This window comes from Rhinolophus sinicus, chromosome 15 (assembly GCF_057876585.1).
Source record: "Rhinolophus sinicus isolate RSI-liver-muscle chromosome 15, RSI-T2T, whole genome shotgun sequence".
NCBI classification, from domain to species: Eukaryota; Metazoa; Chordata; class Mammalia; order Chiroptera; family Rhinolophidae; genus Rhinolophus; species Rhinolophus sinicus.
In genome coordinates, this window is record NC_142515.1 from 63477167 (window position 1) to 63498080 (window position 20914).

Consider the following 20914-nt stretch of genomic DNA (forward strand, 5'->3'; position numbering starts at 1 on the left):
CATAGTAGCCTCTAGAACATGATGCTTACCTGAGGTTTAAATGAGCTAGTACACAAAAGCACTAAAAGAATGCCTGCCAACAGTAAGCATACGGTGATGTTTGCTCCTCTCGCCTCGCCAGTGATGGGGCCTGAGACAAGATAGGTGTATGCTCTGCTCAGGTACTCAGCTGGCACAACACAGTGGCCATGCACACTGGCCGCTCAGTTGGAAGGAATCTTACTGATGTTAGATAAGAGAAGAAGACAGGAACGAAGAGGGGTTAATATCTCGGAAACACTTGCATCCTATAAGAAAGTGCTTTCATGGGTGCTGTTACTGTTGACTCCCACACACAAATATAATGTGAGGTATTTTCATTATTTTTTTTTTTTTTTTTTTTTTTAATTTTTCCCAAGGGGAGTACTTCAAAGATGACCATAGTGATATTCAGCGATGAGGTATTTAGCACTTTTTCTAGGATGAGTTCGCGAATTTAATTGTCAGACCTCATATGTACCATCTACTCTTTTTTTTTTTTTTTTTTAATTAAATTTATTGGGGTGACAATTGTTAGTAAAATTACATAGATTTCAGGTGTACAATTCTGTATTACATCATCTATAAATCCCATTGTGTGTTCATCACCCAGAGTCAGTTCTCCTTCCATCACCATATATTCGATCCCCCTTACCCTCATCTCCCACCCCCCACCCCCCGCCCCCATTACCCTCTGGCAACCACTAAACTATTGTCTGTGTCTATGAGTTTCTGATTCTCATTTGTTTGTTTTGTTCTTTTGTTGTTTTTGGTTTATATACCACATATCAGTGAAATCACATGGTTCTCTGCTTTTTTTTCTGTCTGACTTGTTTCGCTCAGCATTACTCTCTCAAGATCCATCCATGTTGTCACAAATGTTCCTATATCATCTTTTCTTACTGCCAAATAGTATTCCATTGTGTATATATACCACAACTTCTTTATCCATTCATCTATCGAAGGACATTTTGGTTGTTTCCATGTCTTGGCCACAGTAAACAAAGCTGCAATGAACATTGGAGCACACGTGTCTTTATCTCTAAATGTTTTCAGATTTTTTGGGTAGATACCGAGGAGAGGGATTGCTGGGTCATATGGCAATTCTATTCGTAATTCTTTGAGGAACCTCCACACTGCCTTCCATAATGGCTGCACCAGTCTGCATTCCCACCAACAGTGGATGAGGGTTCCTTTTTCTCCACAGCCTCTCCAACATTTGTTACTATTTGTCTTGTTGATGATAGCCATTCTGACTGGGGTGAGGTGATATCTCATTGTGGTTTTGATTTGCATTTCTCTGATGATTAGTGATGTTGAGCATTTTTTCATATGTCTATTTGCCATTTGTATGTCCTCTTTGGAGAAATGTCTCTTCAAGTCCTCTGCCCATTTTTCAAATGGGTTGTTTGTTTTTTTGTTGTTGAGTTGCATGAGTTCCTTGTATATTCTGGATACTAGCCCCTTATCGGAGGTACTGTTTGCAAAAATCTTCTCCCATTCAGTTGGTGGCCTCTTTATTTTGTCAATGGTTTCTTTTGCTGTGCAGAAGCTTTTAAGTTTCATATAGTCCCATTCGTTTATTTTAGCTTTTACTTCCATTGCCTTTGGAGTCAAGTTCATAAAATGCTCTTTGAACCCAAGGTCCATAAGTTTAGTACCTATGTTTTCTTCTATGCAGTTTATTGTGTCAGGTCTTATGCTTAAGTCTTTGATCCATTTTGAATTAACTTTGGTACATGGTGACAGATAGCAGTCCAGTTTCATTCTTTTGCACGTGGCTATCCAATTCTCCCAGTACCATTTATTGAAGAGGCTGTCTTTGCTCCATTGTATGTTTTTAGCTTCTTTGTCAAAAATTATCTGTCCATAGTTATGTGGTTTTATTTCTGGGTTCTCAATTCTATTCCATTGGTCTATGTGTCTGTTTTTTGCCAATACCATGCTGTTTTGATTATTGTAGCCCTGTAATACAAGCCAAAGTCAGGAAGTGTGATACCTCCATTATTGTTCTTTTTTCTTAAGATCGCTTTGGCTATTCGGGGTCTTTTGTGGTTCCAAACAAATCTGATGATTTTTTGTTCTATTTCTTTAAAATATGCCATTGGGATTTTGATGGGGATTGCATTGAATCTGTATATTGCTTTGGGTAATATGGCCATTTTAACTATGTTGATTCTTCCAATCCATGAGCACGGAATGTCTTTCCATTTCTTTGTGTCTTCTTCAATTTCTATCAAAAATGTCTTATAGTTTTCAGCATATAGGTCTTTCACATCCTTGGTTAAGTTTATTCCTAGGTATTTTATTCTTTTTGCTGCAATTGCAAAAGGAATTGTCTTTTGTATTTCTTTTTCTGAGATTTCATTGTTAGTATATAGGAAGGCAATGGACTTTTGTGCGTTGATTTTGTAGCCAGCAACTTTACTGTATTCGTTGATTGTTTCTAATAGCTTTTTGGTGGAGTCTTTAGGGTTTTCTATATATAGCATCATGTCATCTGCAAAGAGTGATAATTTAACTTCTTCATTCCCAATTTGGATGCCTTTTATTTCTTTCTCTTGCCTGATTGCTCTGGCAAGGACTTCCAACACGATGTTGAAAAGCAGAGGTGATAGGGGACATCCCTGTCGTGTTCCTGAACGTAGAGCAAAGGGCTTCAGTTTTTCTCCATTAATTATGAGATTAGCAGAGGGCTTGTCATATATGGCCTTTATTATGTTAAGGTATTTTCCTTCTATACCCATTTTATTAAGTGTTTTAATCATAAATGGATGTTGTATCTTGTCAAATGCTTTTTCTGCATCAATTGATATAATCATATGATTTTTGTCCTTTATTTTGTTTATGTGATGTATCACATTGATGGATTTGCATATGTTGAATCATCCTTGTGCCCCGGGGATGAACCCCACTTGGTCGTGATGAATAATCTTTTTAATGCATTGTTGTATTCGATTTGCTAGAATTTTATTGAGGATTTTTGCATCTGTATTCATCAGAGATATTGGTCTGTAGTTTTCTTTTTTTGTGATGTCCTTACCAGGTTTTGGTATCAGGGTAATGTTGGCCTCATAGAATGAGTTAGGGAGTACTGTCTCTACTTCAATTTTTTGGAAGAGTTTGTGCAGGATTCGTATTAGATCCTCTTTGAAGGTTTGGTAGAATTCACTAGTGAAGCCATCTGGTCCCGGACTTTTGCTTTTGGGAAGGTTTTGGATGACTGATTCAGTTTCGTTACTGGTGATCGGTCTGTTTAGATTTTCCAGTTCTTCATGGTTCAGCCTTGGAAGGCTATATGTTTCTAAGAACTTGTCCATTTCTTCTAGGTTGTTGAATTTGGTGGCATATAGTCCTTCATAGTATTCTTGGATGATCCTTTGTATTTCTGTGGTGTCCGTGATAACTTCCCCTTTTACGTTTCTGATTTTGTGAATCAGTGTCTTCTCTCTTTTTATCTTAGTAAGTCTAGCCAAGGGTTTGTCAATTTTGTTAATCTTTTCAAAGAACCAGCTCTTTGTCATATTAATTTTTTCTATTGTCTTTTTGTTCTCTATTTCATTTAGTTCTGCTCTAATTTTTGTTATTTCCTTTCTTCTGCTGACCTTGGGTTTTACTTGTTCTTCTTTTTCTAGTTATTTAAGGTGTAACATGAGGTTATTTATTTGGGAGTTTTCTTGTTTCTTGAGATAGGCCTGTAATGAGATAAATTTCCCTCTTAAAACTGCTTTCGCTGCATCCCCAAAATTTTGGTAGGATGTATTTTCATTGTCATTTGTTTCTATGTATCTTTTGATCTCTCCTCTAATTTCTTCTTTGACCCAGTCCTTCTTTAAAAGTATGTTGTTTAATCTCCATGTATTTGTGTTTTTTCCCGCTTTCTTTTTGCAGTTGATATCCAATTTCAAAGCCTTGTGATCAGAGAATATGCATGGTATGATTTCAATCTTCTTAAATTTGTTGAGACTGATTTTATGTCCCAATATATGGTCTATCCTTGAGAATGTTCCATGTACACTAGAAAAGAATGTGTAGTCTGATGTTTTAGGATGAAGTGCTCTATAAATGTCAATTATGTCCATTTCATCTAATGTGTCATTTAGGGCTACTATTTCGTTATTTATTTTCTGTTTGGATGATCTATCCATAGCTGTCAATGGTGTATTTAAGTCCCCTAGTATAATTGTGTTTTGGTCAATTTCTCCCTTTAGTTGTGTTAGTAGTTGCTTGGTGTATTTCGGTGCTCCCTGATTGGGGGCATAAATATTGATGACTGTTATGTCTTCTTGTTGTACAGTCCCCTTCACCATTATGTAATGTCCATCTTTGTCTCTTGTTATCTTTTTCACCTTGAAGTCTGTTTCATCTGATATCATTATGGCTACACCTGATTTTCTCTGGGTACCATTTGCTTGGAGTGTCAATTTCCACCCTTTCACTTTGAGTCTATGCTTGTCCTTGTAGCTGAGATGTGTCTCTTGGAGACAGCATATGGTTGGGTTTAGTTTTTTGATCCAATCTGCTACTCTGTGCCTTTTTATTGGTGAGTTCAGTCCATTTACATTTAGGGAGATTATTGATAGGTGAGGATTTCCTGTCATTCTATCTTTAGTTTTCTGGTGAAGCTGTGTCTCCATTGTTTCTTTGCCTTTTTGTTGTCTATTATTTCTGTGTGGTGGTATTCTATGATGTTTCCCTCTGTTTCTTCTTTTATTTCAGTATATATTTCAGTTCTGGAATTTTTTTGAGTGGAATTTATTTTCATTATTCTTATGTCAAAGCTGAGGAAACGGAGTCTTAGAGAAAGTAACTAGCCCACGTTACCTAGCAGGTGGTGTCAAACCAGCACAAGACTGTGCTCTTGGTACCTATTTGGGTGCCCTGTGCCCAGAGTGTGAAGGAATGGTGACTGTTTACCTGGAAGCTCAGAAGCAACACACCAGGCTTTGAGCCACAGTCTGCTTGTGAAGAGATCCCTCATTTCCACAAGAGACTGTTCTCTACCATCTTGTTCACGGAACCTCCTCCAGATAATCATGGATGGGAATCTGTTAACAACAACAACAAATCTGTTTAAAAAATCTCTCTTAACAAAAGAGTTGTTTTGACAGTTTACTTTGGCCCAAGCAGTAGGGACACCCAGGGTAAGTTATTGCCTCTTTTACTGGGCTCCCCGAGGACGCCCCAGCCATAGATGGGAAGGGCTCTGGCTGCAGGGTGCTTCTGGGTCTCAGGGAGCCTTCCGTTGGGCTCCACTGCTTACCTGGTCCAGCTATCATGGAGTGAGGGAATGTGTCCAAGGTTATGGAAGCTCTTCATAGATGTGTCAGGTTCCAGGTTGTGCAGACATCGTCCTGAATGGATGCTTACAAGCTGATTTTCCTGGTGATGTTCTCATGCTCCATTTCAGGGCTGACCACAGGGGTGAATAAGCCGGGCTGACCACTGCCCACAGCCTCCAGCCTTTTCCTGCAAGGCCGTGCTCACTCTCAACCCCTGGCCTTTGTACGTGCTGTCCCCTCTCCCAGAAAGACCGATTCTCCTGCTGGCCTGGCTCTCTCTTCATTATCCTTCAACAGTTATTTGGCACTTACTCACCTTTTCTGACCACTCCATCCGCTCCCTGAGTTACGTGCACTTCCTGTGTCCTAGAACACTTGTCCCCTGGGGCTTGCACTTATTAGGTGCTATTGTGTCTGAGGGACAGAGATAGGTGACAGGAAAACAAGGCTGAAGAGTTATCACCTCAGGCAGCAGTGCACAGTGAACTGGGGGCTGAGGAGGACAGGGAAGGCACAGAGAGCAAGAGAGAGAAAGAACATATAAACGAGCCTGTCAAAGTGTGGTATTTATAATGATTGAAGTATGGCCACAGTACTGGTTGGGAAAGTCAGAAAAGTTTCCTTAGATGAGAGGACATATGAATCGTCTTTTGAATAATAAATAGGAGCTCAGCAAAAGGATGGGATTGGAAAGTGCTTTTCTAGCTTTGAACATCAATCAAAGTGGTTTATTTAGCAAAGGGTGAGTACGTTACTGGGGCTGGAGCACAGGGTGGACCAAAGGAGAGGATGGAAGTAAAGCCGGGTAGAGACAAATACTTTGTAAATAGTGCAAGATCCCTGGCTTCTGTCACCAGGAAGCACTGGCTGTCAAACGTATGTAATTTGTGCAAGAAGCAGAAGATGTAGAGCCGTTGGTCTCAGTTGCATACCTATGCAAGTACAGCCAGGGCGCCATGCCTTTGGACAAGGCTTCTACTGACTCGATGGGATTTAGACGCTTCCTACACCTAAAGCAACGTCACAAACTCCCATGCCTACATGGCCATATGGGTACCGTAAATATCAGGCTGGTCGGACTGTGGCAAAATGGAAAGTTTACACCCTTATAAAGAGAAAACTAAGCAAGCAAAGATAAAAACGATAACGACTTATTAAATAAAACACATTTGTGGGCCCTATTTATCCCTGGCATCCCATTAATAGTCTGTGATTATAAAAGCTCAGGTCACTTAAATTGTACCATCTCTCTTCCAAAATCATCGAATAAAGAATATTTCAACAAAATTGGAACAAGCGACTCATACAAATTTGAGTAGCTCAATAGAAATCCCTCATTCTTTTTAAGAGTCGGGGGGAAGCAGATGCGGGCCATCTGATGGTTTTCATGTCTAGGTCAGGGCGCCGTGGTTAATGTCCAGAAGACACAACGTGAACTGATGCACCCAAAGCCCATGCCACCCCACCAGGACCCAGCCCTCATTGGGTGCTGGAACCATATTAATATGAACCAAGAAGGTTAGTCGGGGGTGGGGGCAGGGAGAATAAACATCCATAGCTGGACAAGGATGGATGTGAAGACACAACTGTTAAGTGGAGAAAGCAGAAAATTCCTTAAGGCCACCCCACAAAATGCTCTGTGATAATTTGCCTTGGGGGTCCAGCCCGGTGACCCTGCACGCTCACCACTGAGTCCTAATTGAACCACCATCCCCTTTCCTGCGTTGGAAGTAATATGCGTTAGGAAAATCAATCCATTTGTAGGGGGAGAACCAGACTGGTTTCCTGCTACTGCTCATATTTTCACTAAAACCCCATTTTACTGGAACCAACATTGAAAAACAGCACATTTTATTCCAAACAAGGCAATATTGGTATTGACAGAGCTGCAGTGATAATGAGGACGATCAATTTTCCCTCCTCCATTATGGGGCTTTGAGCAATTTTGGAGTAAACTTGTGGCATCATTAGGCAAGATCAGCATTTCTCCCTTTTGGAAACTTTTTGCTTTTTTTCTTTCTTTTTTCATGTTTGTGTATGTAGATTTTAAATATGTCTGCTCCAGTGGGGGAGGGGAGAAGCAAAAACAAACAAATGGAAAAGAAAACCAGAAGTCCCCAAAGCAGTAAGTGAAGTGCTGGTATAAACACTGGAGCTTGGAGACATTTCTTTTTCATTCTTATTCATAATACATTGCGATGTGATTTTTGCATCTTGTTTCATACAACTCTCCAACCCTACCCTTGAAGACTTCCCAACTCTCCCCCCAAATTAAAAGACGCAGTTACCCAAATCCAAGTTCTGGGAGAGGGAAAGTTTGAGGCAAGAGAGTGGGAGCTCCTTTTCCGTTGTGAGAAGAATGGAGAAGGAAGGCAGAGGAGCAACCTCTGCGGGATGCAGGAAGGGACGCTTCGAGCATCAGAAGAAAGATCTGGGGAACAGAATCAAGGATGTTGGGTAGATTTCCACATGGAAGAGCTCTTCAAAGTAAAAGTGAGGGAACTGCTTGCTGCAAATGAGTCTTAGCATTTCTACCTTCTGTTTCTGGTTCCCGTTGGCTACACATACGTCTCTATCAGCTCAGGCTGGCTGTGCAGAACTTACAGGGACAGGGAAGGGGGTCATCTCCATCCATTTTGGCTGCTATAACAAGAGACCGTGGAGTGGGTGGCTTATGAGCAACACGCATTTATTTATCACAGTTCAGCAGGCTGGGAAGTCCGAGATCGTGGTGCTGGCAGATTCAGCGTCTGGTGAAAGACTGATGTCCCTCTTCTTACTGTGTCATCATAAGGCACAAGGGAGGAAGGAGGTCTCTGGGGTCTCTTTTAGAAGGGCTCTGATTCCACCCTTGAGGGCTCCCACCTTCATGATCTAATCGCTTCCCAAAGGCCCCACCTCTAAATACCATCACACTGGGGGTTAGGTTTCAACATAGGAATTTCGGAGGAACACAAATATTCAGTCCTTTGCGGGGACCATCATCTCCAAGTGATTAGATCTCTTGTTGACATCAGTGGTGTTACCAAAACAGTGACATTTCAGAATGGCAAAATCCTGCATGGGAGCAGTCCCCCTGGAAAACCATTTGTTGTAGTTAAATTTTAAACTAAAATCAAGTAGTCTAAAATTTTAAATCTGAAATATTACTGAAAGTATTATAAAGATGGGAATTTTACTGAATGCCATCAGTTTGAGGCAGGAGCTGTGGGTGCCATCCTTCTGGAAGGAAGGTTGGAGGACAGTAGGGTGAGCTGTGTAAACCATTCATTTGTTTAAAAAAATTTAGAAACTGATGACCAACAGTGTAAGTATGTTTCACCATACAATTTAATCCTTGAAACATATATACTACAAAACTGTGTTCATGGCTTGTAGAAGAATGATATCTTACTAATTTCTGTACCTTAGTGACACAAACATTCTCTTGACCGTCTCTGGGCAGGGCTCCCCAAATAACCGCCCACGTGGGGAGGAGATAGACTGAGGTGATTCTCAGCCAGGATTTGCCCTAACTTGTGGCCCGGACAATTGACTTCTCTGGGCTCAGTTTCTTCATCTGTAAAATAGGGATAGTAATAGTACCTCCCTCATATGTTTCCTCATAGGGATTGCATAATCTATACATGTCAACATGCTTTGACTAGGGCCTGGCACATCCTAAACACCCAGGAAGGAGTCCCATCCCAGGGTAAAATTTGGTCCCCAAACTTGGTGCCAGGCCTTGGCTCTATTCTAACTCCAAGAGCTCCATGAAATGTGCAAGGGGCTGTGGGGAACCCCTCCCCTCCTGGACTGTGTAAATTTTCTGCTAGAACACTTCTCCCACTGGGCTGAGACTCTCTTCACCTGTCTCACCTTTAGTCCGTGATTCCCTTGAGAGTGGGGACATATTCACCTTGAAATGCCTAAAACTTTGCACACACCTGATACTGAAGAGGCAGTTAATACCTCTTTGTGGGAGAAGAGGAAGAAAGAGAAGCAGGGAAGGACTCCAAGAAAGCTTCATGGGGGACACGTGTGGGTGACAGATGGTCTGAGACTCGATGGGACCAGAAGCCAGCCGTCATTAGGTAAAGATTATTCAATAAGCGCCTTTGTGATTACTCCTGGCTTTACATGGTGCACTAACCTAGATGCCATCTACATCATCATAGGTCTCTGAGATTTGACACACGCTGTCCGTGTGTCAAAATGTACTTAAAACAGAGAGCTGGACAATGGACAATTGGAGGGTGGTGGGGAGGAAGATGACACCTGGGGGGAGAAGGGGCGATGTCAGCGAAGGCTTCCACAGGATCAGTGGTCCTCTCTGGGTGAGGTTCAGTACGTGACGATGAAGAGGGCTGCATATGCCACAGCAAGTAGTGTATGTGGGTTACTTCCTGAGTCTTGTACTTCCCAGTGAAGTGTTAGGGGTACAAACTCAAAGGCAGGTCTGCTAACTGAGTCAGCTGTGGGGGCAGCAGGGGGGGAATGTGGGACCCACTAGAGGGCACAGCCACTGCCTAGTTCCAACTACTTTTCAACACATGCAGGACTGCAAACCTCCCTGACCAGATCTTTCCATCTTTTGAGAGAGGCCATAGATCTGGACTTTTACGTGAAATCTTCAGGCTTTTAAATTTTAGCAATTAATTCAGGGACTACTTAAACATCGTGTGGGTCAAATACCACCCACCTCTGATTTCAGCTGTCTGCCTCTTCGGCAGCCGATGCCAGCAGCGCATGTCATCCTGTAGACTGGCCTCTGGGATCTGAGCTTGTGTGTAAAGAGGGCCTGGCCGTAGTGCAGGCTGTGGTGGGAGCAGCCTGCTTGCCCCACAACCGACTTGGGGCCTGATCGGGAGCCTATCAAAATTGCCCACAAAATGTTTTGACCTCAGGAACTCATGGTTGACTCTGATTACCTTGCAGCTTTCTGAGGAGATGCAGTGTTCCATGGCCAGTCACATCCAGTCCTTGGTGAAATCGGAGAAGAACCGTCAGGTCGTGTGTGAGGCAGGGATGCTTAGGACCCTCGTGACCTCCTGCCACCACATCTTCACCACCAGTAGCAGCAGCAGGCCTCTGCACTCGGGCCTCATCAGGATTTTTGAAAAGCTTGCTTCTCAAGCTATTGAACCAGATGTGCTAAGGTACCATGTTCTGCACGTGAAACACTGCTGAGCCCCTGATAGCTGTGTTCGCACACAGTAGGCAGGAGGAGTGCGTAGGAACAGGTGTCCCCATGCTCCTCTGCCACCGTGGGGCATGTCCCTTTCTGGCACTGGACACTGGAAGTCCAGGGAGGAGCCGTGGGACTGTTGGGGTGGTGTGGAGCCCACAACGCAGAGGCCCTCCCATGAGCTGATGGTCTCAGGGAGAGGGGATGATAGTCAAAGGGTCCTGTGACAATACAGAATAGCTCTGTGGGGATGCTCGGTGGAGAGCGCTGGAGCGACGCAGAGCTGGGAGAACCACAGTTGGGAGAATGGGTGTAAAGAGGCGGGGCTTCAAGGAAGCCAGCCTGGTGAGACCTGAGGCCTGTGCAGCCCAGGAGACGCGGGAGCCTGGCAGACGAAGATGCTTTGCTGAGAGGGGTGGGGGCTTAGGGCCTGACTGTGCCCAGTGGCTAACCTGCAGGGAACTTGGCTGGTGTGAGGGGCAGTGGCAGGGACTCCTGGCAAGGAGGGGCTCAGAGGCAGCGCCATTGTAATCTGTGGGGGCCTTCATGGCAGCCCCTCCATGAAGCCACATGTTTACTGGAGAGCTACAGCAGGGCGGGAAGAGGCACAGGACAGAGCAGACACAGAAGACAAAAAAACAGGAAAGAAAGGCTGCAGGGTGGTCCCCCGCTTTGCCCCCCCCCATCGTGGTGTAGGGAGGGTGGTGCCTGGGGGTCACAGGCCTGCCAGGCCTCTGCTGACACACAGTACCAAATGTAGAGGGTTCAGAAGGTAACGCCTTCAACAAACAGGCATGGGACCCAGGGGTCAGACTAGCCTCTTTCACCCTCTGTACATGCAAGCTGCCAGACAAGGTCACCGTGCTTCATTCAGCTGCTTAGTAAATTTTGTTAGAAACTTATAAACAATGCATGACAGAATTATTTTCCAACATATTCCTTTTCCGTTTAAGGTCCAATTTGAGCTCCTAGCTAGTCACTGGTTAAGTCAAAAGCACCTGAAAAGTCAAAACTCACAAGCTGTCTGATCTGGGAGCTAGAGGGACGGCCTGTTTGTGCACGACTTGAAGAGTTTCTAGGCAGGGAGAGAAAAGCTTGGAGGGAGAACCAGGGAGCACTGAGATCTAGAAAAGCACTCTACGAAGCTGCAGAAAACGTCTGCCCACAAAATATCTTCATTTTGTTCTCTTATATGTTATGATACTTAGACAGTTTTTACGTCTTGGAACTCCCCCACGTCTGTTGGCTGCAATGACGTCTCCTGTGCGTGGAGGGGACTCTGGATGCTCAGGTAAGGACAGAGGAAACAACAGGGGCAGGTTAACGGGGATTAAAAGAATGTGTGCTCCTTGTAAGGGCTCATTTACAACAGATGGGAAGCAGACAGATTTGAAAACTAGTTTGCCCAACGCTCAATGGAGCAAATGAGGAAAAGTCAAGGGGCTGGTGGTCCCGAGGAGCGGCCAGATCTGAAAGGAGAAGGACGACCCTTACCCCATATAAGACAGGTGATGCTAAGCACATTCATGATCCTGCTGAGCCCCAATCTCAGAAACAGTGATAGGGTCACGACACAGCTGGAGTTCCCGGAGCTGCACCTGGATGGAGGTGCCCAGGGTCGGCTTTCTGTACAGCTCCCAACTCAGGGGAGTTAGGGGTCAGGAGGTCAAAGCACTGGGTGGATCCCTTAGTGTCAGGCCTGGTACCCGGGAGGATGCTGGTCCAGGGAACCAGCTGGGAGAAAAGGAAGCTGTGGACGTACTGAATGTAAGGTCACACAGGACCTCAAGGCAAGGAGGCCCAGTTGGAAAGCAAGATAGTCGGGCTTGGGCTGGGAGCTATAGGTGGGAGAGAAGAGCTTTCAAGGAGACAGGCTATTGTGAAAGAGTGTGTGGAGGTGGGTGAGTTAGCCCTAAGCCTCAGAGAGTAACTGCCAGTGAGGCCAGCCAAGGACAGCCACAGAATCGGGGGCGTGATGGAATTAAAGGGAGATGTTTCTAGGAGGAGCAGGTTGCGCCATGGTTCAGCATTATCAAAATCAGCAGGGAGCCCAGATGGGAAGGCCCAGGAAAGCCATCCTCATAGTGGTTAGGAAATGCATGGCGACTCTGCAGAGCCCTCCTTTGAGGAGACTGTGGCAGAAATGGCAGTGCTATTGTCAGAAGAAAGGTGAGAATACTTCGAGGAAAGACATATCTCTTCTCTTGCTTGCTGCCTTAGGGTCACAGGCAGGGGTGCTAGTGACTGTTGAGAGTCCTGCAAGAGCCATCCAGGATGCCAGCCCGTGCCCAGCAGTCACACAGACCCTCAGGCCCTCGGGGCCATCCCAGGGCTCCACCACCGCCCTTCCAATGGCACTGAGCCTCATCTCCATGACCTCCCCACGCAACCTGCAACCTCAGAGGGCTGCCTTGGCTCCATCGTTCGTGGAATTTGACATGTCTGTGGACGGTTATGGGTATGACAGACTTTTGTATATTTGAAATATGCTTTATTAATTTCCCAGTGCCTGATTATAAATGAATTATAATATTGATTACAAAATTATGGTTCCCATCAGCTCTCACCACTCAGTAGTAGACTGTGTCTGGGTCATGGACAGCACATCTACTCAGTGTACTTTTAGGGGCAGTGTCCCCAGCTGTGTAGGGCCAGGACCTTCTTCTCCCCCTGGCATGTCTGCATTCTAGAATGTTCTCTCCTCCAGCCTACAGGTGGATTCCTTCTCTTAGGGCCATTGTACCAGCATCAGCTGCTTTCTGTCCTTGGGGGCCTCATGGTCTAAGAGCTAGTGAGGCCCCTGCAGAGGGACAGAGGGGAGTTGTCACAGCAGAGGCTGGAGTGCAGGCCAATGATCTGAGACCCTTTCATCTTTCCAGCTGTTTGTTTATTCCGACCCTGTCTACAGTTATGGGAACCAGCACCGAGTACTCAGTCTCCGGAGGGATTGGGGCAGGTAGGTACTTCCTGGGACTAGCTTGCTGAGCTCTCCTCATTCTGCCTGGGGACTAAGTCCTTAGAGAGCCTTGATTTCAGATTTCCACTGGGCATTTCAAGAAAGCTGAGGCTTCTTCTTGGTCCTGTGTATCTGTAGATGAGCCATCCTTCCAGTTTGTCATGCCTCTCTCAGGGCAGGGGTGTCCTGCTCATTGTGTGTCCCAAGGGCCCAGCCCATGGCTCTGTGTATAAAGGGGGCTTAGTGAGCACTGATGGGCTCAGTGGGTGACCGGGCAGCTGAACCTGAGTTTGATTCATTTTGTCGGTGACTGACAAATCCTGAAATGGACACCTCGCCCCTAGAAAGGAATATGAGTTCCATGTTGATGACTTCCAGGAACAAGTCCGTCCTTGGCTTGTGTGGGGATTGACCTGGGCCTTGGTGTGCTTTGTACAGTGATGTGCTCAGTTGAAAGCCAGGCTCCCTCTGTCAGGGGAACTGGGCCTGGGTTTCGTGTGAGAGTGGGTGCTCAGGAGTAATTGCATTCATGGCCTGTCAGCGTGGGGCACCAAGGCTGAGTCTGCTCACTCAGTGAGGAGGGCGGGCCGCACCAGTACTGCCAACCCTGTTCCTAGGTGGGAGGGCATGGATTTCCTTAGAATGGAGCCACCCATGCAGATGTCAGCTGGGAGAGGCCAGTGCTCTCTGTCCCACGTAGCACACTGCCCACCTTTAGATCAGGTGACTAGTGGGCCAAATGATGATGGATATCAGGGTTGTGCCCCCCACCTGGTCCCCTTGGCAAGGCAGCATGGAATAATAGGTGGGACAGGATTGCAGAGAGGCTTTGAGGATCTAGGCTGAAGTCCTGTTGGGAATATGACTTATTCCTAAGAGAATGAATAAGGAGACAAGAGCATCCTGCTGAGTGGGGTGGAGGTAAAGTGGGCATGAGTCAGGTGAGGCACAGCGGCTGGCTAAAGCCTAAGGGTATATTTCTGTTCTGACCCCAGGTGCTGCCAGGTCCTTCCCTCCCCCCGGCGGCCTGACCTTCTCCTGCTGGTTCCTGATCAGCAGACACAGCACTGTCACCGAGGGCCACCCGCTGCACTTCCTGACCCTGGTGCGCCACCTGGCCAGGACCGAGCAGCCCTTTGTCTGCTTCTCAGTCAGCCTCTGCCTGGAGGACCTCTCCTTGATTGTGTCTACAGAAGAGAAAGAGTTTCAGCCCCTGGGTAAGGTGTTGGGAGCCAAAGTTGATTTTGTTCACACTTGGGGGGAATGGGGCTAAGTCAGCAGCTCTTGGTGCAAGGGCCCGGGAGTCCAACCCTCTTTAGTATGCTGAGGCTGGTCCTGGATCTGCCATTTAGAGCTCAGCCTGGATCTCCAGGTTCACCCACCTGTGATAGCCCGAGGTGGTCCAGCATATCCTGGCCACACCTGCTGTTCTCGTGTGCCCTGAGAGTGTCATTGTGAAACACCCAGAAGGCCCAAAGGATGGCTTGACATCCTTGACACACAGCATAACTGTCCTTTCCCTGATACCTCTCAGGACTGTGCCAGGAAATGTGCATCACTGTGGTGGCACTCTGGTGTGGGCTAGACCTGGAGCCCGACTCCTGGGTTTGTGCCCTGGCTGCATGACCTTGGGCAATCTCTGTGCCTCTCTGTGCCTTGGGATGGTAAAATGGGAATTGTGATAGCACCTATCTCACACGGTTTCCATGAATATGAAATGAGCTAATATTTATAACAGTCCGTAAAACACTGTCTGACATAAAGCAAGACCTCAGCAATGATATCTGCTGGTATTATTATTTTATGAGAAGGGGCATGGCCATGGCTCATTGGCTCCAGGCTCCGTTCCTGTTCTGCTGGGTTGCTGTAGCATGAAGCTGCCTTTGAGGTATGGTGTTTGTTCTCTTTTCTAGATGTCATGGAACCTGAGGATGACTCTGAGCCTTCCGCAGGACGCCAGCTTCGGGTCAGGTGTGGCCAGCTGCTGGCTTGTGGTCAATGGCATCACCTGGCTGTGGTTGTCACCAAGGAAATGAAAAAGAATTGTAATGTTTCTACCTACCTGGATGGACAGGTCATTGGCTCTGCCAAGGTGAGATGGTTCCCTCAGTTGCCCTTGCCCCACGGCCATTCTTCCCAGCTACACCACCCTGGGTGACCTCAGTTTAGTTCTTGGTTTGCTTTTGCCAATGAAATCCTCTTGCTGTCCAGAACACTTGGCTGAGCTCAGGCATAAAAAGGGCATTTTTAGAAAATGGAATAAAGGTCACACAACTAGGGCAGAAGGTAAAACATGGAAATAAGAATCCTCATGACACTTATGACTGTACGAATAGCCGTAAGAAAATATAAATGTCGGAGTGAACCAAGTAAGACTTCTCACATCTTAAGATACGAAGACCCCAGGTAGGTCTGAATGGGGTTGGCTAAGGTTCTGCTTTTCTAAGAGGCTTCCTGGTGAGTTTAATGTAGCTGATCTGCACACTACACTTCGGAGCAAAACGCTGGAGTTTGCAAAGACACCAACACATCTTGCCAGATTTAGAGCAAGAATGGTGAGGAAAAGATGGTCCCCTGCTTAGAGAAGGCAATGGAATGAGAAGAAATAGTTGGACGAAGCATCATGGAGAGACACCTGAGGTCCTGAGGGATAAGGGAGAGAAAGCTGGGAGATTACGGCCCTGCTCCAGTAGTGACTGTCAGAGGTCCCTGAAGAAACCAAAGAAGGAAGGGCCCAGAAGACCAAGACCACAGAGGGCAGAGTCTGGAAGAGCATCTTAACCTAGGCTGCATTCTAGAATCACCTCGGAAGACTTTCAAGTTTTCGTGCACAGACTGCACCCCACATCAATTATAGCAGAACGTCTGAGGGTGGGATAATTTGTTAATGATGTCGAAATTTCCCGGGTGATTCTAATGTGCAGCCAGAATGGAGATCTTACATTAATAGGGTTTCTCAATTTTAACAGTATTGTCATTTGGGGGTGGATAATTTTATTGTGGGGGCCTATTTCATGTATAAGAAGACAGTAATATTTGTGCCTCCTCCACCAAAATGCCATATCGTTCCCCTCTCCCCATTTGGGACATCAAAGATTATCTCCAGACATTTCCAAATTTACCCTGGGGGGCAAAATCACCCAGGTTGAGAATCATTAGGTTAGAACAACCTAAATTCTTTAGAACACCTAGAGATGGATTTGATGTTATCCTTTGGTAAAACTGTCATAAAAGAGGCACTGGTAACCAGAAAGACTTGTTAGGAGCATAAGAAAAGCCGGTCCTCTAAAACATAAAGTTAACGTTTTTTCTCCAGTCATTAACAATACTGGTTCCTCCCTCCCTCCCTCCCTCCCTCCCTCCCTCCCTCCCTCCCTCCCTCCCTCCCTCCCCTCTTTATCATTAAATATTTGTTGAGCACCTACTATGTGGTAGGTACTATTTTTGGTGTTGGGAATTGTTCACACCCACCAGCCAAATACTTCCAGGAGTATGGATATAGTACCAAACAAAAGTTAGAGTTATTAAGCTTGCTGTAGCAAGAGACTCTGTACTCCAGGGGGCAACAAGGATTTAAGAGGGGCTTCTATAGGATTTGGGCTTATCTTAGCTGATTTTGGGAAGTGTTCAAAGAAATAAAGTCAGTCTGTTCTGAATTGGATGCTGCCAGAATGAGAGGCAATTTGGTGTCTGTGTATGTTTAGAATTTTTACCCAGGAAGTCGGAAGAATGGAGCAGGGCTAGAGCTGTCACTGGAGAAGAAGAAATAGTTACATTAGCCAGGATGGGAAGTGTAGTCCCCTTCGTGGTCTCAGTGTCTTTGTTTTATCTGCTCAGGTATGCTTACAGATGGGCTTTCAAAAAATCTTTTTTCACAGATATGTTGTTATTCTGTCTTGTTTCACAGAATAGGTTGGTATTCTGTGAAATAGTTCACACATCTTGAGGCTAAGAGACATGTCCTGTTGCTATCTGGATCTTGCTTGCACCTAGCCAGGGGCTCACACCTAGTAAGCATGCAATAAACACTTGGTGAATTGCGCTGAATTTACAGCCACAAAGAGTAACATGGACTGGATGATAGTGTAGTTGAGTGAATTGGTACATGAATAAACTTCTGACCTCACAGAATCAGCGCGAGTCAGTCAGCAGGGAAGTTGGGAGTGGTGTGATATCATAGGATATGCCAAACATGCCAAAATATACCATGGAGAATGGCCAAGGGCCAAGGCTGACAGAATTGACTTTCCAAGATGATCTCAACAGGTTGGTTCAGGGTCAGTCAGTGGGATGCACAGACAGGCCTGTGTTTAGATGCAGACATCCGGGCCAGGACCAGATGGGACAGCTTGTGTTGGGGACAACCCTGCTTAACGACTGTTCTCAAATGTCACAGACTTTGTTTTTATTTCCAAGGGAAGATAAGTTAAATTTAGAAAGGTGGGGATTATTTTAACATTCCGAATTGAGCAAAATGATGTGAGAGTAATTTGAAACACATTAAGTTTATAAATCAATCTAAATGGTGTGGTGAATGCAGTAGGAATTTGGGAAGAAAAGGGGCAAGCTGGATGGGAGGGGTGGGGCAGAGCTTCAGTGTGGGAGAGAGAGAAGTCTCTGCCTGGGAGAATGGCAGAAGGCAGCAAGCACTGGGGGCTGTGGTCCAGGCAGGGCTGGTGTTTGAAAGCTTGCTTTGTTTTTATTTGAAAATCTCATTTAATTGGTAGGGAAAAAATATTTCTGAAATCATATGAGCTCTCACTGAGAAAATATGTGTTTATATGCATATTAATGTCTATAGTGATTTTATAGTCTTTATAAAAATAATATAAACATTTTTTGAAATAACTGAAAAATAGAGAAAAGTAGAAAAATGATCACATTCCATCTTACCATAGTTTGTAGTTTCTGTCAGATTTTTTTCCCCTTAAAAAAAGTAGTTGTGACTTCATTGTACAGAAAATGTTGTATACTACTTAGTTAACTTATACTATTATTTTTAAAAATTGTCCACACGGGCTTTGAAATGATCACTTTTTAGTTGTGAAAATCTCTTAACTATTTTTCTTTTATTTTACTGAAATTTTTTTTGAGATAATTGTAGGTTAAAATGTAGTTATAAGAAAGAAAAGAGAGTAATCTTGTATAATTTTACCCAGTTTTCCCCAATGGTAACATCTTACAAAACTATAGAACAATATCACAACCAAAATGTTGACATAGGTATAATCTACCAATTTATTAAAATTTCCTAGTTTTACTCGTATTTGTGTGTGTATTTAGTGTCATACAATTTTATCATATGCATAGTTTCCTGCATCCACAACTACTGCCAAGAAACAGAATGTTTCCATCACAAGTGTGCCATAAAAGTGTTACATAAAAGATGTAACTATAGCCGCCTTCCACCCACACCCCCTCACCTATCCCCGTCCCTAATCTTGGCAACCATTAATCTAAACTTTTGTCATTTCACAGTGTTAAATCTATAGAATCGTACAGTATATGATCTTTTAGGATTAGCTTTTTCGTTCAGCGTAATTCTCTAGAAATCCATCCAAGTTGTCTCATGTGTCAATAGTTTATTTCTTTTTATTGCTTAGTAGTATTTCATGGTGTGAATACCTAACCACTGAAGGACATCTAGGCTGTTTCCAGTTTTGGGCTATGGCAAATAAAGTTGCTATGAACATTTGTGTATAGGTTTTTGTGTGTATTCCTACGTCTTCATTTCCCTGAAGGTCCAGTTGCTGGGTCCTACGATAGTTACAGGTTTAAGAACTTCCAAATTATTTTCCAGAGTGACTGTATCATTTTACATTTCCACCAGCGATGAGTGAGTGATCCAGCTTCTCTTCATTTGGTGTTGTCACTAGTTTTTAACTAGCCTTTCTGATAGGTATAGTGATACCTAGTGTTTTCAATTTGCATTTCCTTAATGGCTCACGAGACTGAGCATTTTCTCATGTGTTTATTTGCCATCTTTTATATCTTCTTCGGTGATGTCTGTTCCTGTCTTTGCCCATTTTCTAATGGTTTGTCTATTTTTTATATTAGGTTTTAGGGTTTTTCTATATATTCTACATACTAGTTCTTTGTCAAATATGTAATTTGCAAATAATTTTTCCTAATCTATAGTTTGTTTGTTTTTTATCCTGTCTCACATCGGATTTTGCAGACCCAAAGTTTTAATTTGATGAAGTATAACTTATCAGTTTTTTCTCTTATGGGTAATGCTTTCAGTTTCTAGTCTAAGAATTTGCCTAGTCCTAGATCCTGAAGATTTTCTTCTATGCTTTAAATTTTTTATTTCTAGTTTTAAATTTCACATTTGAATTTGTGATCAGTTATGCATTAGTTTTTGCTTAAGGTGTGAGGTTTAGGTCACAGTTTATTTTTTTGCTCCCGCACCGCTGTTAAAGACACTATCCTTCCTCCATTGAATTGCTATTCAACCCTTGTCATAAATCAGTTGGGCATATTTGTATAAGTTTATTTCCTGATTTTCTCTTTTCTTCCAGTGATCTATGTGACTATCCCCATAACAACATCACACTCTCTTAATTATTGTAGCTATATAGTACACCTTAATATTGGATAGAGTGGTACCTCCAACTTAATTTTTCTTTCACAAAAACAAAAAAAATTAAGCGATTTGTTAAGATACTTGTTTAAGCTATTCTAGGGCCTGTGTCTTCCCCTGTACATTTTAGAATTAGTTTGCTTGTCTGCAAAAACCATCTGAGATTTTGATAGGAATTGCATTAAACCTATAGATCATTTTAGGGAGAAACGACAGAGTTAACTATGTTGAGAAATGATATCTTTACTATCCAGGAACATTGTAGTTCTCTTCATTTATATAAGTCTTCTTTGATTTCTTTTATCATCCTGTTGGAATTTTCAGTATATAGATCTTATACATGTTTTATTATTTCACTTTCTTTTGAGAAATAGTAAATGATAGTGTTTTTAATTTTAGTTTCTGCATGTTCATTGTTAGTCTATAGAATGCAATTAATTTTGGTGTGTTGATCATATATCCTGTGATCTTACTAGTTCTAGGAATGTGTGTGTGTGTGTGTGTGTGTGTGTGTGTGTGTGTGTGTGTGTGTTAGATTCCTTGGAATTTTCTACATGGACATGTCATTTGCAGATAGAGTTTTATTTCGTTCCTTCCAATCTGTATGTTTGTCATTATTTTTAGCACATAAAAATTAATATACCAATACTAGACATTTAGGTTCTTAGTGGAATATCTGAGACAAACATTGGCTCTCAATATTTCTTTTCAAATTTGTTTCCAAAGGCACAGTGTCACTTTTATACCTCCACCAGCATTTTATAAACTGTTTTGCTGCACTGTTTCTCAGCTTTAAGAGTTATGTTTTTAATGTTTTTATATAAAATACGTTTTTACTTTGAGAGAAGAAAAAGGTACATCATTTTATATCCATGTGTATTTATTTAATTAATTCTGAAGTTAACCAC

The 20914-nt window shown here is 43.7% G+C and overlaps 1 protein-coding gene across 4 annotated transcripts in view; it reads left to right on the forward strand.

Annotated features, from left to right (window-relative positions):
- WDFY4 (WDFY family member 4) overlaps nucleotides 1-20914 on the forward strand; it is a 324321-nt gene that overhangs the window by 101862 nt on the left and 201545 nt on the right. For all 4 annotated transcript variants that reach the window (XM_074337248.2, XM_074337250.2, XM_019730128.3 and 1 more), the window contains 6 exons: nucleotides 10218-10438; nucleotides 11676-11758; nucleotides 12688-12925; nucleotides 13347-13423; nucleotides 14419-14640; nucleotides 15337-15515. In XM_074337248.2, coding sequence (XP_074193349.2) covers nucleotides 10218-10438; nucleotides 11676-11758; nucleotides 12688-12925; nucleotides 13347-13423; nucleotides 14419-14640; nucleotides 15337-15515 — 1020 coding nt within the window. The remainder of the gene's footprint in view (nucleotides 1-10217; nucleotides 10439-11675; nucleotides 11759-12687; nucleotides 12926-13346; nucleotides 13424-14418; nucleotides 14641-15336; nucleotides 15516-20914) is intronic.